At 39.8% G+C, this 17,225-nt stretch overlaps 1 protein-coding gene across 3 annotated transcripts; it reads right to left on the reverse strand.

Annotated features, from left to right (window-relative positions):
* Positions 1-5,717: 5,717 nt before the first annotated feature.
* Positions 5,718-16,521, reverse strand: ARGLU1 (arginine and glutamate rich 1). Of its 3 annotated transcripts, none has more exons than XM_074963401.1 (5): positions 16,138-16,510; positions 15,946-16,077; positions 10,956-11,181; positions 8,570-8,653; positions 5,718-7,230 (listed from the first exon to the last, which is right to left on the reverse strand). In XM_074963401.1, the coding sequence occupies exons 1-5, from the start codon at positions 16,293-16,295 to the stop codon at positions 7,066-7,068; spliced, it is 765 nt and encodes a 254-aa protein (XP_074819502.1). In that variant the 5' UTR covers positions 16,296-16,510; the 3' UTR covers positions 5,718-7,065. The 3 variants fall into 3 exon arrangements, 2 of the variants coding, with proteins under 2 accessions (XP_074819502.1, XP_074819493.1); XR_012640939.1 differs by adding an exon at positions 9,078-9,135 and having other exon boundaries at positions 7,091-7,230; positions 15,946-16,521; XM_074963392.1 differs by having other exon boundaries at positions 15,946-16,510.
* Between the last annotated feature and the right edge of the window lie 704 nt (positions 16,522-17,225).

Below are 17,225 nucleotides of genomic sequence, written 5' to 3' on the forward strand. Positions count from 1 at the left end.
GGGAGACAGAGTTTGTGTATTATTCAAATCGAGGGGCATCAACCAAAGAGCAACCGTTGTCAGTCGGGGTGTGTGTCGGGGGGGTAGGGGGAAGTGTTTAATTTATTTATTTATTTTAAGAAATTGTGTGATTTGTATCCCTTCGTGAGCCAATATAAACAGTGAGTTTGATCAATGCTTCTAGCAACAGAAAAGTGTAAAGTAGATCAAACTCTCTATTTTGTTACGTTTCTACTTTTGTTTGGTTTGAAACAAAAGGTTAGGGAGTGGTGGTCTGTAAAAGCTGTGAGTAAACGGTGACCTCTAACTCTCTGTATCCTTGTTTTAAGTAAACCGGAGGAAATGAAGAGCTCGGCATTGTCTGAAAATATCCCTCAGCAGCTAAAAATACAACTTGCAACACATTATATTTGGGGTCCCCAGAGGTTAATCATGTTTCTACGCAATAAATAAAATTGTTTTATGTAGTCTTCAAAACAACAACAAAACATTTCTTATTTAAAAAAAAACAGACAAACCCGCCTTTGTATAACTAAGCATGGCATGATGCTCACTTACAGTATTTTTATGAAACAACATGTACTGCAATAATTTGACGTACAAAAAAGTAATGCGCTGGATGATGTCTTTATTCATTCGTCATTTTTAAAAGTATCACCAATAACTTTGTTGATTTCTTCCCTACTGGCGATTTAAAATGTTTTGACAATAGCGTTATTTTCCTTTCAGCAGCGAGGCGTAATTTTCCAAGTCTGAGAGGCTACATTGCCCCGAAGGGAAATGCAGGGCGAGCGGGTGACAAAGCCGGGTGGGACCAAAGTTACAGTGGCCGCAGTGTGTTTTGTAACAGGGCAGGAAACCTTCCGAGCTGTCCCACAGCCTGTTCCCCCAGCTCCAGTCCCCTGGTTGCTCAACGCTGTTTACTCCCGTAGAACTCAACACTTGCGGGATCGGGCCCTAGCTTTTCTGGTTTGCCTCCCTACAAACCAGGAATCGCAAAGGAAACGTGAGATTTTGTGAAGGCGGCAAAACTTGGGCTATCAATCGCTTTCTTAGCCACAGGAATCGCTTCTTTAACGAAGCTTTTTCTAACAAATCAAAAGATCAGGAAGTTTGTGACCAGGATAAATATCCAGGGCTTCGCATGTCATCGAAAACATAGTTTCCCCACTCTCTAAACTCTGGAGACCAAGGCTCGATCTCCCGCGGATACTGTGATATGGTTTGGGGGCACGATCCTGAGTGTCTAGCATAGACCTAGTTCCCGTTTTCGGTGTGGGTGCGGGAGGTTTGCGTGAGCAAAGGAGGAGAGGATCGGCCCCATTAGTTGGTGCAGAAAATGATACAATGAAGAGAAACTGCTACATGTGTCTAGCTTGTGTAAAAAGCAAACAAAAATAGAACGATGGGATTTGCGCTCTGGAAGTCTTTATTTCCCGCTTTCATTCCAACCCCAGAGCAGAAACCAGAGATTTGTCTCTGAATAATTCGGTTGTTGTTTTTTTCCAGATCCTGGTTATTACACAAATATTGGCTCTCATTCTATCCTCACTGCAACTTTTAACAAAACTCATTTAGGGAAATAGAAGCAGGATCGGCCCCCAATTCATTAATCCCTTTTAAACATCAATTTAAGGGGGGGGGGAATCAAAATATTTTTAAGTGCAAACCCCCACCCTCATTGGTCATTACCTGAAAATTAGCCAAAGATAGAACTCAATAGCCACAATGAATACTACATTTAATAGTGATAGACAAATGATGGACAATTGATGCTTACTGCTTTTAAACAGATTATTTATTGTTTGTGTACGGCCAGCTGAGTTGGGCGCTTGAAGGAGATCCTAAAACTCTGACCACTATCATCACTCAAAATTTAACAAGATGTATTTTCCATGTCTCTGACACAGTGAATATAGACTTGAACTATTAAATTAATCTGCCCTTTCCCTGCCTCTGTTTTGTAACTGAGAGCAATTTTGGTTCTCTATGCTTTTTCAGAAAACGCTCCTCTCCTCCTAAATGCCACCACTGACAGAATGCACGCTGTAAAACATGGCAGTGTGCAGTTTGGCCCATGCTTTTTGGCTTTATGTTTGAATTATTTTTATACAGACTCTTCTTAGCTCAGGTGCTGACCCCCAAAGGAAATTAAAAACAAACAAACCCCAAACATAAATAATTCTTCTCTGAAGTCTCCAGGTGGGGGCAGGGGAAAGAACCAGGGAGCAAAGTTAATCTGTTTCAGTGGCCTTTTAAAAGGGTGTATGTCTACTCACACAGAACCGATCACTGAGCCAGTATAACCTTTGGTCGTTCCAGGCAGATAGGAGTCATTTGGATATCCACTATGGCCATATTAAAAAGAGGTTCTGCTCTCTTCTCTCCGCTGCCATGAAAATTAAGCCCTCAATTACCACCACACAAACATATGAAGAAAAAACAAACCCAACAGACTGTCTTTGGTTGGGTGATACAAACATGAAAATGTACACACACACAGGCCTGGAAAGTTGTGAGAAAAGCAACTCCAGTTTCTGTAGCTGCAGAATCTCAGGGCCGGGCACTTTCCCCTCTTCCTTGCCCTCCCTGTCATGGATAAATGCAGCCTCCACTGTTATTTCTAAAAGAATTGCCAGAGCATACAAATTGGAGTGTATGTTTCCTATTTGGTTTGAATTTCTCCACTGCGCTGTAAGGGCCCCATCCTGTTCCCATTAAAGAGAGTGGCCAAACTCCCAGGGAGTCCCAATAGTGCAAGATTAGGCCCTCACCAGAGACAGGCAATTGTTTTCCTCCTCCAAAGGGACAAAGGACGGAGCATGGCATAGCCACCGTGCTACAGTCCACACCTCCCTCAGTGCTTTTAAATGGTTAAAAGATCATTTATGTAAGGGGGGACCAAAAGCAGCAGCCCCCATGAAGTAAGTTAAAGGATAGTTTATCATAAGTGCGAAAGAAATCTCACTGATTTTGAAAAAGTTGTTGGAATTGATGGCTAGGGTAGCAGTGCTAGTTTATTCCACCCTCTCTATGCCTGATTTTTTTTTTTTTTTTTTTAAAACCCAAAACAAAAACAAAGATCCAACAGTCATTTCCTGAAAAGCAGGAGTAGCCAGGCAGGCACAGAGAGATTGTTGATAAGCGCACAGACTCTATTAGTGAGAAACAACTGCTTCCACATTCTTGGTGAAGATAGTAGTAGAGCATGTGAAATAGCATAGGGAAAAAAGCAGGTGGTAATATTTAGGGCAAGTGCATATGTGAGGGTGAAGAAATGGGAGATGGGTGGGGGTGGTTTTCCCTTTTTTTCAGGAAGCAAGCAGGGATTTGATTCCAGTATTAAATGCCTTGAGGTGTAGTGACACTCCCTTTGTTATGCAGGTGCGTAGGGCTTTGGTCTGTTGCTTAGATAGCTCACAGGCCAAATTGTCTCTGCAGGCTTCAGGGGCAGCAGTTCTTCAGTCCACTTCATAGCAGGTCACTTTTCATCAGACTAATGAATGTGGTATGGTTAAAGGGTGGTTTATTGTCCCTGCAAAAGAGCCTCTCTTCTGATTTTGAAAAAGTTGTTTGCGTCTAGGGCTAGGGTAGCAGCTCTAGTTTATTCCACCCTATTTATTCCTTAAAAAAAATCCAACGGACACTTCCTGAAAAGCAGGGGCACCGGAGACAAAGGCCATCTTTATCATTAGATGAAAAATGTATGGTGCACACTGCCTTTGTGCAGGTGGACACAAGGATGTCCCACTCCTATCAAATATTCAGTAAACAAACATGTTCAAAGCAAAGGTTGAAGTGGCTTAAATACCAGGGAAAAATCAGCACCCCTTCTCCACTATATGAGAAATAATCCCCCAAAATAAAGTAATAAAGTCAACGGGAGCTGTAGCTCATAATTGTGACTTCAACATGGTTCAGTGTAACAAATGCAATAGTTCCCTGAACTTTTTTACTAAGCATACCCACCAACTCCATGGTCTTCTTTTGCAAGGCACCCAGAGTTCAAATTAAGGACGGGTGGGGGAGGCAGAGCAGGAGGGAAGGGACAAAACCATAAGCAAGTGTCCTCTTTCACCAGCACTGCTGTCTTTTACTTGCCCTGCTGAGATGGTACTGACCACCTATAGCAGCACCCTCACCCGTGTCACCCTAATCCCAGCCCAGTGCTAGAAGACCCTGGGAAGTAAAGAGTAAGCCTGCCCCTCTCATCCTGCACTAACAGCTCCAGTTCATTGCAACCTGGAGTGTGGGGTTACAGCACTGCTCAAGTTTGGCCTCGCCACCCATCCCTCATGCCAGTGAGCCAAACCTGAGTGGTGCTGCAACCCCACATGCCCGGGTGCAATGCAGAGTGGGGAAACCAGGACAGAAATCATCACTGGGAGGGTTATGGGGCTGGTTCACTCTCCAGCCCCTTCCCGGCCTCCCTTCTGAACCATGCTTGCAACCCATCTACAACCTTCCCATGACCCATCCTTTGGGGGAAAACTGACAGACTATCTATCTGATCAGTTTAATTGTTGCCTGAAGCGTTAAGGAATTTGTATATGTAACAAATACTTGTAACTGTCGACAGGTACAAATATCAGGGAGTGGGGTGGAGTCTTCGGTCATTTCTTGTGACAGGATGTCAAACATCAAATAGCAGTGGAAGAACTTTGAGTCTTCACTATTGCCCTCAGGGTTGCAATTCTTTTAGTGGCAAGAGAAAAAAAATATATATAATATAAAAAGATTATTCCCACTCTCCCCTTCACAACTCCAAGTCATCACAAACAACTGACAGAAGATGTTTTGGGAGGCAGGGGGAATTAAGCACACATAAATCTCTCCCTATACAAAACTTATAAAATACTAGCTGGTAAGCAGAAATATTTGAAGTTAATGGAGTTATGACAATTACACACCAGCTGAGGATCTGCTTCTAGGAAGAATACAAATACACAAGTGTAACATATAGTAGGATGTGAAACCTTTTTTTTGGGGGGGACTGGAATAACTGTCGGAGGAAGGATGACTTAAAAATTACGATCTGAGAAAGCCACTTACACTGCATACCTAAGACAACCAAGATTTGATGTATTGTATTGGTGCCATTATTTAACAAAATAAAATAATTAATGAAGTGTGAAATGACTCACAGTTGCTATCATTTCTAGACAAAAAATATTACAACTGCAAATCTGCATTAGGGCAGATTTAGTTTCTTGCATTCAGAACAGGAGAGGAAACAAAATACATAGGTCTGTTTAAGTATTGATTTTTTAATAGCTTGTTTCTCATATAGGGAACAAGGGGAAGTTTTATATTTTAGAAATACAGGTATCAATTGAGTTTTTAAATAAAGCCTGATGCTTGCTACAGGTCATGTACATTGTTTGGCTTCAGTTTATGTGTTTACTCATTAAGCAACACTTTCTGTAACAATTTATAAAGACAAATTTAAGTACAAGTACTGTTGTAGGTATTTTATATCTTCATGCTTATTGTAACACTCAGGACAAAGTAGAAAGTGTCAATCTGCACCCAACTCCAAGTTCCAGACAAAGACTGCTGCATACTGTTACAGTGACACATTCAACCTGCTACATTTATCAAACCCACAGAAACAGATCTGGTGAAGTATCAGGAATTCTTTCCCTCTTATTCCGGAAAATCTTCAAATGTTTTGTCAACAATTACGATCTTTCATTTTAAAGTATTCACTATAGATGTTGTCATACCAATAGGAAAATGGAATTTTAGAACTGGACACTACAGTAGCTGAAGTTTCAGCAGAAGAGTTACATACAAAAGGGGATTTTATATATAGTTTTCAATCTGTGTTTTCATTTGTCAGAATAAAACCCGTATATAAATGGATAACATTCAGGATGCTGCACATGAACAACAGTTGCTTTGTGCCTAAAACAATGTATTTAAACAGAACTTCACCTTTTGCTTTCCATTACCTCGCAAGTGTGCTTGCCCTTCAATTTAAAAATAAATATACATAAAGGTTTATTTTCCCCTTCCTACATCTATCAGATCCAATATATATGGTGATGACCCTAAATTATACAACATACTATATAATGAGGCAAACTCAAGGGGATTAGCTACTGAAGTACTTTTCTGGGTTCAGTAAGCTAAACAAGCCAAAATAAGTCTGTCAGAATAAAACCAACATTTCATGAGAATAGCAATAGCCATTAAAAAGAAATATTAAAAACTGTGGGTTTTTTAACTGTCTGTGTAATCCTTGCATTAGAGGTAGGAAAAACAATAATTTTTTTGAAGTGAACTTAAAAAATACCACTGTATTTTTGAATTTAGGAAAGTGAACTGTCACTCTTACTGTAGTTATACAAGTGTACTAAAAAAATTTACTTAAACATATGAATTTAAGACTTTACTTTATTCAGCAAATTGGTTTATTTACACAATGGGGAGTGCTGGTTGAATTTTGTCAATGTAATAAAAACAATCTAAGAGACAATACTGAACTCTCAATCTTTCTATATATTCATAGCAGAATTGACCGTTTCCTTACCTGTATCGGGAACATCAAGTGCAACAGTGGGACAGTATCATAGGACACTGATTTAACAATAAACCACAGAGGTCCAGTACTACTTTGGGAATTTACTGATGCATGTACTAACTTTTTTTGTTATTAAAAGTCAGCAAAACCAGCATGAAATTTGGTCTAATATCAGAGTATAACTCTGAGATCAGCGGGTCAGTAAAAACCTTATCAGATCATACAGAATTTATAAAGTGACCTGATCTGCTTCAAACCACTATTACAGAAACAAAATGGATGAGAACAGATTACTCTCTAAAAGGCAACAGTGATCTGATAAGGATTTAACTTAATGGAAGTTTAAAAAAAAATATTAAGAATTGCAGAGCACAGCCCCTATTAGAACAAGCTAACTTTCCAGACTTCCCAAAAAAAAAATAAAAAAAAAAAAAAAAAAAAAAATAAAAAGAGAAAAGTGAAAAAAACCACTTCAACATGAAGCTACCATACAAAGTTTTTCTGTTTCATTTTTCTTTTTAAGAGTTCAGAGTTCCAATTTAATCCTGGCTCTTAAGTGAGAAGGACAGTTTTGGCCTAGACTTTCCCTTGCCCAGGATCATTTTTTGCTCTTCCTTTTGCTGACGTTGCCTCTCTTGTTCTAGTTTCATCCTCTCCTCATGAATCTTTCTTTGTTCTTCAACAATTTTCAATTGTTCTTCAGCCTGTATACAAAACCAGTAGAATTTAGAATACATAATATTTTGCAGCCCCCATAGTAGTAATTTCTTAATCTCTGTTTTACATCTATTCAGCAAACACAGGGCCCAATTCTGAAAATTCAGACACGTAGCTACTCATGTTACAAGTTCCATTGGCTTCACAGAAGTAAAGTTTTGCACATGCATCAACATTTTAGGGATCAGGCTCTTAAATGCATATCAAAATCTCATACACCAATATAGTTCTTTCCATTTTCAACACACTTTACAAATATTATCTGTATATATTTATATGCATTAAAATTTTAAATATAACATTGTTCCGTTTTCATTATCGGGGAAATCAATGTATAAAAAGGAATATTCTCCACTACTTCTTGTTTGTGTTTGATAACTTAAAGGGGCACTATCAATATAGAGCAAAACACTGCCAAGTTTTCATCCGATTTCTTTCTCAACCTATTACAAATTACCATTTAGGCTCAAATAGTGCAAGCACTTATTCAGTAAGCTTAATGGAATGACTCAGGCATAAAGTGACTTGTGTCTATTTGCACTATCAGGACATAATTACTAAAGAAGGAAAGATTAGCGGAAGAACTTCTGTATTTTCAAGTTTTTATTTTGTTAATTTAATAGTATTTAGCATATAGTTAGTTTAAATAATTTCTTCTGTTTGTATAGTTGTTTTTCCATAAAGTGATAGGAATAAAAATGTGATTGTAAAACCACAAAAACTGACCGTGAGATTTTAAAGCAGGTGTAAATCCAGAAACCAATTTTAACAAAGGCCTTATCTACACAAGAAAGCTGCCTTGGTTTAAATAAACATGTGATTTTAAACAATTTACTTAAACTGGTGCAAACCCCTTTGTGACCAAGCTTATTTTACATTATTTTAAACTGATCAACCAAAATAAACCACTCAAACCAAAATAACAGCATCCACACAGGGATGCAATGTTTTTGCACTGATTTAACTAAACTGTTTTAAAACCTATTGATTTACTTTAAACGAGTGCAACTATCATATACAGAAGTCAGAAGTGTATGTGCTGACAAAGTCTTCACCACCCACCGCACATTGGAATTTCGCTTGTGTCAACCATGTTTATACCTGTTCTGTTACACTAGGAACACTAGTCAAAGCCTGGTCAACAGTCAAAACCTGAAAGGATACATTGGGAGCTGGAAAGAGACTGTTTGCCATCAAAGTCAATGGGATCATTCACACTGACTTCAATGGGAGTAGGATTAGATGTTAAAAAAAAAAATTTATGGAGCACATCAGGCAATAGGATTTGAACATGTCTACATTAATGTAAACTTCATTTCTACCTACCAGTTTAGCTTGTGCTTCTGCAATTTTTCGATTATTCTCTTCTAATATTCGCTCTAGTTCCTCACGTTTTGCACGCTCTTCCTCCTAAAGGGGAGGACAGGGTAAGATGTTAGAAAAGTAAAATACTCATTATGTGTCTTCACTAATCTTCCTCAGAATTCTTTTGTGAACTGACTTACGGGGCAGCTTTACAGCCACCTATTTTGTCTCAACAGTAAATTGTGCAGCCACTAATATTGGTCTCTAGTACTAAATTTAAATCATCCCTCCCAGTCCAAACAGCAACAAACTAAACCCTCCCTAATCATAGATTCCTGACAATTTATTACTAATATTTTAATACCACACAAATGAACAAGGACAACTACAAAAACTGGATAGTATTTACCAAATTAAAAAAGTAATATATAAAATATAAATAAAGTGAATAGTTTGTCTCACCAATTAAGTATACCTACGTATTCTTTACCTATACTCCTTTAATCAGCATTAAAAGTTGAATATTTACTGTCTTGTCCAGTGTCCTGCAGAGTGTGCTCCTCGGCTGCCATACGCGCCAGCTTCCTCTTTAAAATGATTTGTACTGTTAGCTTGGCAATACCTGCATCAGCAGCTCAACCATTTATAAAGAAACAACATACAAGGAAGGCTGAGCTGAGGAATGCAGATGTTTATGATAAGAAGGAACAAAAATATGTAAATCATTCCTAAGGCAAACAATTAATAAGAAAAATACATTTACTGTTAGTGAAAAATACAAATGGTAATCCATACTTCATGGAACTAAGGGCTTCTTTCGTGGGGAAAATGGACTTAACATTCAATATTTTGACAATTTTAAGACAGCTTAAACTGTCATCTACAGTTTGAACTGGAATTCAGGAGTCCAGGAAAGGCATGATGAGCAAATAGAGCCTTATAAATTGCTGTTTCCTTGGTGAATTTAATAAAACTTTGTTATGCAAAACATAAATATGAAGAGTGCGGGAAGGTTTTTGAGGTGCTTCAGTTCACATAATAAATATCCAAATTATTTTAATATTTGGAAGATTTTAAATCAGCCAGAGGTTTGTGTCTGTGTAAAAAAAAAGTTAATATGAAACAAAAACAAGCATATGAAGAGAAAACTTCTTACGATGACTAGTAATCAGCTACTATCTAGCACGCTTTGCTCCAGGAATTGAAATATATTTTACATAGAAAAGCACTGATGAAACTACTCCGCATCAAACTTAATTTATGGTTTTTAAAACCCTTTTTGTGAATAATGCATCCATTTAGTTAACTGAAATCCACTATATACAAATTTCAGCAAACTTGTATGTATCTAAAGTCAAAATGCATTTCTCTTAAAGTTGAACTTTGAATTGCACACATGTGAAATTCTGCATAACTTAAGTCTCAACAAAAGAGATTTCAAAGATATTATATTGGCAGACAAACAGTTGATGTTTAGCCTGAAGGGGAAAGCATCATTATTAATGGCTTTCCCATTGTAAAATAATCAAGTTATTCATTTAGATCAACAAGTAAAAGAAGTACGGAGTCAGAGAGTTACTGGATACTCAGTGCTATTTAGCTGAATTTTCTTTAAGGGTTTAAAAGTTTGACTTTAAATTTTTGGATCCTGGAGTGATTAGTGCAGACAAGCATCAAAGCCTTAGTAGCAAATTACTGCCTCACAGAAAGACGTTTTTCAGCTTTTCCTCCAGCTGCTGATAAAACAAGTCACATGTTTAGCTTGACTTCAGACAAGGACAACCTGCTCCTTAATAAATTCTAGAGGGAAAAAAAGGAGTTAGTAGTTATTGAAAAATGGATATAATGATTTGGACATAAGTCCTTGGTGAAGACGGTGGCTGGGCTTATGTTCAAAGTACAGGAATTAGTCCAATGTATGCTCAAAGAGAATGTTTGTTTTAAAGGGAGAACAGTAAGAAAACCTAGTTAAAGACAGGTACTGCAGCTCAGTGCTGGACCCTGCTCTTTTCCTGACTGAAGGCAAAAAGCCTCTTACAGTCTAGGTAAATAAAATGAAACAAATGAAGGATACACTTTATAAATTTTAACCCTTTCCCCCCAAATAAGAAAGGATTGTGGATAAATCCTGCAGCCATGGCAAAAGTTTCAAACAATTCTCAAATATGTAGGTCAGTTCCATTAAAATTCAAGTATCCTTGTACAGGTTTTAGGAGAATAACTGTTTTAAGTATCAGTGAGCTCCTCTGAATAGGCTAGAAATTAAGTTTCGCAGCAATGCAAGTTTACACGAGAAGGGAATTAGATTTGCTGTATTCCATCTCTTTCTGAACCGAACAGGAGGCACAACCAGACACTGAAAGTTTTGCCATGGACTGTCTCTACTTTCCAAACGACCGAGCGTTACCTCTCTGGCTTTTTGTGCCGCAAGTTCAGCTTGTCGCTGTCGCTCGAGTTCTTCGAGCAACTGTTTTTCCATGATGCGCTTAGCCTCCTCCACCCTGCGGAGAACCTCTCGCTCAATCTCATCCTTCCGTTTCTCCAGCTCTTCCTCTACGCGCTTAGCCACAAGCTCTTCCACTCTTCGGGCTGTCTCTTCCTCTATGAGTTTCTCTTCAATTTCTTGTTGGCGTCTAGAAAAAGAGACATGAAAATAATAATTTAATTAGTTATTTCAATAATGAAATTTAAATAAATCTTTGAATTCACAGATTGACGTAGAAGATTATGGTTGGTATTATATATTTAAATGTTTTCCTTTATTCTTCGTTCACACACCACCCATAAAAAAAATTTGCTTTACATTTAGGAGAAAGTGACTACAAAAGCCATAGCAACATAGCATATTTAACACATCTTAAAATGTTACATTTAACAACAAAATAGCATTTTGAGTAGGTTGTGATACAGCAAATGGACTATTTTGACTCTGAACGTTACTTAAAACACAGTAATGTTGAAACGTACCTATCAGCTAAAGTACCCATCCCCCTTTCAAAATTCAGAACATTTTAGGTTCTGTGTTACATGAAGTAATAAAACACTGCCCTAAGACCTCTACCTCAAAGGCACCAAACTGGTCTCTAACTAAAATAGAAAGCAGAGACAATAAAATTTGTAATTTGAATATTCCTAACGAAAGCTCCATGTGTTGTCGTAATCTAGATTGCCAATAATTTACCTTATCACATATCAAATATTGCAGATCTACTTAATTTTTTTTATGATGGTATTGAGTGTCAAGCATAATTGTACAAGAGCAAAGAATATCAATTCGGAGTCCAAAATAAAGCATAGCTTTTGTGTTCTGCATTTTTATAAAGGATTTTTTTTTCTAAAGAGTGGGGTTTTTTGTTTGTTTTTTAGTAAGATGCTAATTTTTTTTTTAAAAGGCTAACACCAAATATGATAGGATGCAAAATGTTATATTCACTTAACTTTAACCCCCCTCAAATTTTTCACTCAACAGTAAAATATTGGGTTAGATCCTATAAACGCTTAATACCTGCTGTAGTGCTTGCTACCATGAAGATGAAAAAGCTCCTCATGATAGCAAACACTATGCACAGTACTGAGCATTTGCAGGATCGGGCCCGTACGTGAATTAAATATTCAAATAGTAACAGGATGTTCATTTTATAAAAAATAATATCCTACAGCTATTTCTTAAATGGTATTCACTTTTCAGGATTACTGTTCTGTATTATTTTTTACATTCACACTGGACTTTTGTTTGAATTGAAATGTAAACACACTAGTGAAATACTGACTACAATATGTTTAAAAGAGATACATCTTAATTTGTCAGTTAGGACCAATAATCTATGGTTTACAATATAAGACCTAAACTAGAACAGTTTCCGGTCACTTTCTTGTTAAAGTAAGAGTTTCAGACGTTATTCACCCAATTATAAGTATATTTTTAATATGGACACATTTTCAATTATTCATATATTTTCAGAAAAATGATATAATTTGACAGATTTTGGATTTCCTAATGGGGATTTTACAAAATAGTAAGACAACACAGATCCTAAAGGGAATGGATTGACTGTCTAAACAACATATTTGAAACACCTAGGGTCTCCTTTAACCCATAGATCTAACCCCCCATAGAGTAAATTTAGTCTTTCATTCTACTGATGTAGATGTGGTCTCTTTCTGATGAAACCTTAAACCAAAGTTCTCTGCTTTAAGTAGATATAAGATAGTCCATAGCCCATTTTCTCACCCCAGTGTTGTACAGTGTATTTGTCACCCACTGAACTTTCATTCCAGAAATAACTACAAGGTTCTTGTAGGCATATTTGCTAAAGTGTTTTCAAAACCTTCAGAATAAGGATAGAATCTAAAACAATATTATATTACTCAGTAGGTTGTAATTGTGCTGTAAAATTTGCTTCAAGTTAAGCCTTGGTATATATCAGGTACCGATCTATACAAATCTGTATTTATTGTTGCCCTCTTAATCAAATATTTGAACATGAGACGTTAAATCCATATGAAAAGAATTATTTTTTAATTAAAGCAAATATTTCAGGCAAATGAACACATGTGCACTGCTCACTTTAAAAAATAATGTAAGTAAATTATATTGTTCTCAAATTAGCATTGCACTGTGCAGCTCTCACCTACTTCTACTCCTGGAAAAAAAAATCAGGATTCATAAAATTAGGAGCAGCACTTGCATATCTTTCCATATTTACGGACAATTATTACATTACACACACACCAAAAGTTAGTGTTCCAGGAAATGTGATAAAAAACTACACTAAAAAAGCTGTGTTAAAAAAAACATGACTACACGGGAATTTATTCTCAAAAGTTTTAAGTTCTGTATTAGACCACCATCCTAACATCTACATTTGAAGATTTAACTCTACAAGTCAATGCTGTAGATTCTCAATAAATGCAGGATCAGGCTTAAATATGGTGGTGTAGTTTCTATCCATAAGAAGGTATTTTCTGTAACACATGTATACAAGACTTCCTATACAGAGGCAAAATTGGCATCTTCCTCTAACATGCAACACTTTCATAAACACCAGAAAGTCAAAGCATGTTTGTGTCAGATTTTTCAGGATAAGTTATGAGATGCATATAGAGTATGGTAGGAGTTTTATGAGAGCTGCAAGAAGGAAAGTGCTTATGATTCAGTGGCTTTGCTACATAAAAGTTTTCATATTAATTTATTTGTAGACCTTGAAATTAAGCGTCACTGCAAAGAACAGAAAACAGGGTAAAGCACAGAGGTCTCTTACATCTCAGGACAGACGTTCTGTACAGATTCAGAAGACAGACATCTACATACATTGAAAATAGCTATCACTAGGCAATTTGGTAAGTGACATATAAGCCAGTATGAAATAGGAAGTAATTGATTCAACTAGTGGAGCACAAAATTTAAATTTAATATAGTTTGCCACATTAACAAAGCCCAAATGGAATACTATACCCTCTTCCCCCCGCAAAAACCTCCCTCCCCTCAAAAAACATACCCTACCAAAAACATGGAAGTTCTTACTTTTTTTTTTTTTAATTATTTTTTTTAAGTTCACAACACTTAAATAACCTGGACAACTAAGGACTCTTGTGCACCTCTTAAATAGTATTTTGACAAACAGCAGAATTTTGTTTGCCTAACAAACTCCTGTGAGAGAAAGACTGCACTTTACTGCACTGTTGCTACTTCGATCAAATCCCATATTGCCCACCTAGATCATAAGTCACAAGTATTCCACCATTGTTCATAATAAGCTGATTTGTGTAGTATAACAAAGTTGTTCTAGAAAAACACTAAAGGGCAGGTAAGAATGCCAAAAGATTTTTTTCTTAATGAGCTCCGGCCTACTATTCAGGTAAACAGAACTAGATTTGTTGCAAATCAAAGTTTTAATGGCAACATAATGATCAACTGCTTAGGTATTTGATATAAAGATCTTAAACCTTTCGTTTTCCTTCAGTACTAGAACAGTTTCTTCCCTCTCCTAAAGAGCCATTTTTGGTTTGATAAGAGATCAGGCCTTTGTTATAAAAAGTAGATGTCCAATTATTTTAAAATTGCAAATATTTCACAAGTCACATATACGTTCTCAAATAAAATATTTAAGTGTTTGCCTTAGAGCTCATTTAAAGTGTTACCTGTGAATGAAAAATAATCTGGAACAAAAACATTAAGATTCCAAATTGAGAAGGGACTGAATGTTTAAAAATAAACAAACAGAGCCTGAATCTCTTCTCACTCTTCACTAAAGGCTAGGGTAACTTCACTGATTCCAGTAGAATTAATCCTGATTGGCCCAGGTCTAACAGGAGAATCAGAGCTGAGTGTCTCTAAGACAAATTATTTTGAAATTTTTCAAATGAGTGTTCTGTAACCCTACAATATTTGATGATATCGCTATCAAACTGCAGTTAGCATAGGTCAAGAGGAATCTCAACAGCAGAATACTTTACAATAGAAATAAAAGAAGCAATATGTAGAAATCAGAATTTCTAACATATGCATAATTTGTAATTATTTCATTCATTATTATATAGCTAGAACAAAGCCAAAAGAAAATGAGTTGGTGTAAAATTAATCAGACTGGTTGTCATTATTTGAGTCTACCTAAACATTCACTTACAAAGTGAATCAGACATTTTTTGTTTTCCCAAGTCAATATTTTTGCATCACTGGTTCATATATCAAGGTGCCAGGTTTATTGGGCATTCAAAAATAAGGATGGATTTACGACAACTTGTTACAAGGAGTTTTGTTGTTGTCTGTGATGAAGTAAGAAATCACAAGGGAGAATAAAAATATTTCTAATAACTTAAATAAGGCTGCAAGGTGAACTATTCGAGAACCTAATTCCAAATCCATAACAAAATGAAAGGAATGCCTCTTGGCTTCATGAAATATAACAAGAGCTACCCACACGAACATGCTAGTTTTGTTCAGCGGGGCGAGTGGTTCACGCTAGGACTCCTCTCTGATTCAGCGCTAATGCAGAGCCCCCGAGTTAGTATACTTTTTGAGTGCATTCTTTTTACAAGGCACAACACAGCCTTCGGGCCAACTAGGAGAGCCTCAGCCTAAAGAATAAGCTGCATGCTTGCAGAAAAGGGGAGGGACAAAAGTCTGGCACTGGGCGCTGCACCCACAGCCCCAGAGGCGGCGAGGCCTCGGACAGACGAGGAGACCGTACCAAGCATGTTAGAAGAGGAAGCGAGATGGATGGGCAAGGAGGGAAGCAGCGGCTCCGGGCTGGGTGTTTTCTACCGGGGAGGGGGGGGGGCGGGGGGAGGAGGGCAGGGCGAGATTCCCCCTGGATCGAAGCGAGAGGAGGGAGCCGCTGCGAGCCGGGCTCGGAGAGACGAGGCCCCAGGCGGGACTCCCCGAGGCGGACACTCACATTTTCCGCTGCCGCTCGAACTCCGCTTTTTTCTCCTCCTCCTCCCGCTTCTGCTTCTCGTCCAGGCTGCTGCGCTTGCTCACCGTGCGCCCGAAGATGTCGATGCGGTCCGGGGGGGACGAGGCGCGCTCCCGCTCGCGCTCCCGGCGGGACGAGGGGGCCGTGTTGGAGCGGGAGCGGGAGCGGGACTCGCGGCGCCGGTTCCGCTTGGTCTCCCGGGACTTAGAGCGCTTGCGCGCCCGCTCCTTCTCCCGGGAGCGGGACCGCGAGCGGCTCCGGTTCTTCTTGGTGTGCTTGGAGCTTTTGGTGTGCTTGGAGCGGGACGAGCTCCGGCTGCGGGACCGACCCATAGCGGAGCCCCCCGGCCGCGGCCGCCCCGCCCGAGCCTGGACGCTAGCGGCACCTGAGAGAGGCGCGAGGGGACGCGCGCATCAGCCTGGCTGGGCCTCTCCCCCGCCCGGCTCACTGAGGAGAAGGAGCAGGCCCCGGAGGCGGCAGCGAATCCGGACGGAGACAAGATGGCGGCCCCAACCCAGCGGTGACTCGGCTCCTTGCCGCCCCACAATGCACCGCGCGCGCACCCTCGGCTCCCCCTTTTTGTCTGCCGGAGATACCCGAAGGCGCTCGGAGAGGTTCGGGCTGAGTCGGGGTGAGCTCGGGAAGGGGTGGGACGAGGTAGAGCCCCTGCGCATGTGCACAGCCGGCCCTGCTGCCATTGGGTGGAAGACGGCGCCTGGGCCCGGTTTGCCCCGCCCCCCTGTGGCCGGGTCTTCCGCGGCGCTGAGCCGTGAAGGGCCCAGAGTCCTGATGGGGGGGGCGGCAGCGGCTGGGGACAGTCTCAGGGGCGGGGCAGTGGCTAGAAGTGTGACTAGCACGTGCCAGGGGTGCGCCGCTGCGTCCAGTTCCCTCCGCGCTTCCCTCCTCACTGGCGCGGGGCTGAATCGGGGCCTCGATCCTGCCCTTGAATCCCGGGCCCCAGGCCGCCCCTGCACAGCCCCACCGACCTCCGTGGGGCCCCCGGGGGGGGGTCTGCCGTCTTGCGTCTGATTACAAGACTGGAGCCACAATTTGGCATTGTGTATGCTTGCCGCGACACCGGGTTCAGCGGCACCCGTTGCTGACCCCTTAGGCAGGGCCGGCTTAACTTTTTGTGGGCCCGGAGCCAAACATATTGGTGGGCCCCCATGGGGCAAGGTGCGGGGGGGGGTGGGATGGTCAGCCTCCAGAGTGAAGGGCGGGCTGGGGGCAGATGAGGCACAGTGCGGTGGGAGCGGCCCCGC

The sequence above is a fragment of the Natator depressus genome, chromosome 1, assembly GCF_965152275.1.
Source record: "Natator depressus isolate rNatDep1 chromosome 1, rNatDep2.hap1, whole genome shotgun sequence".
Taxonomy (NCBI): Eukaryota; Metazoa; Chordata; order Testudines; family Cheloniidae; genus Natator; species Natator depressus.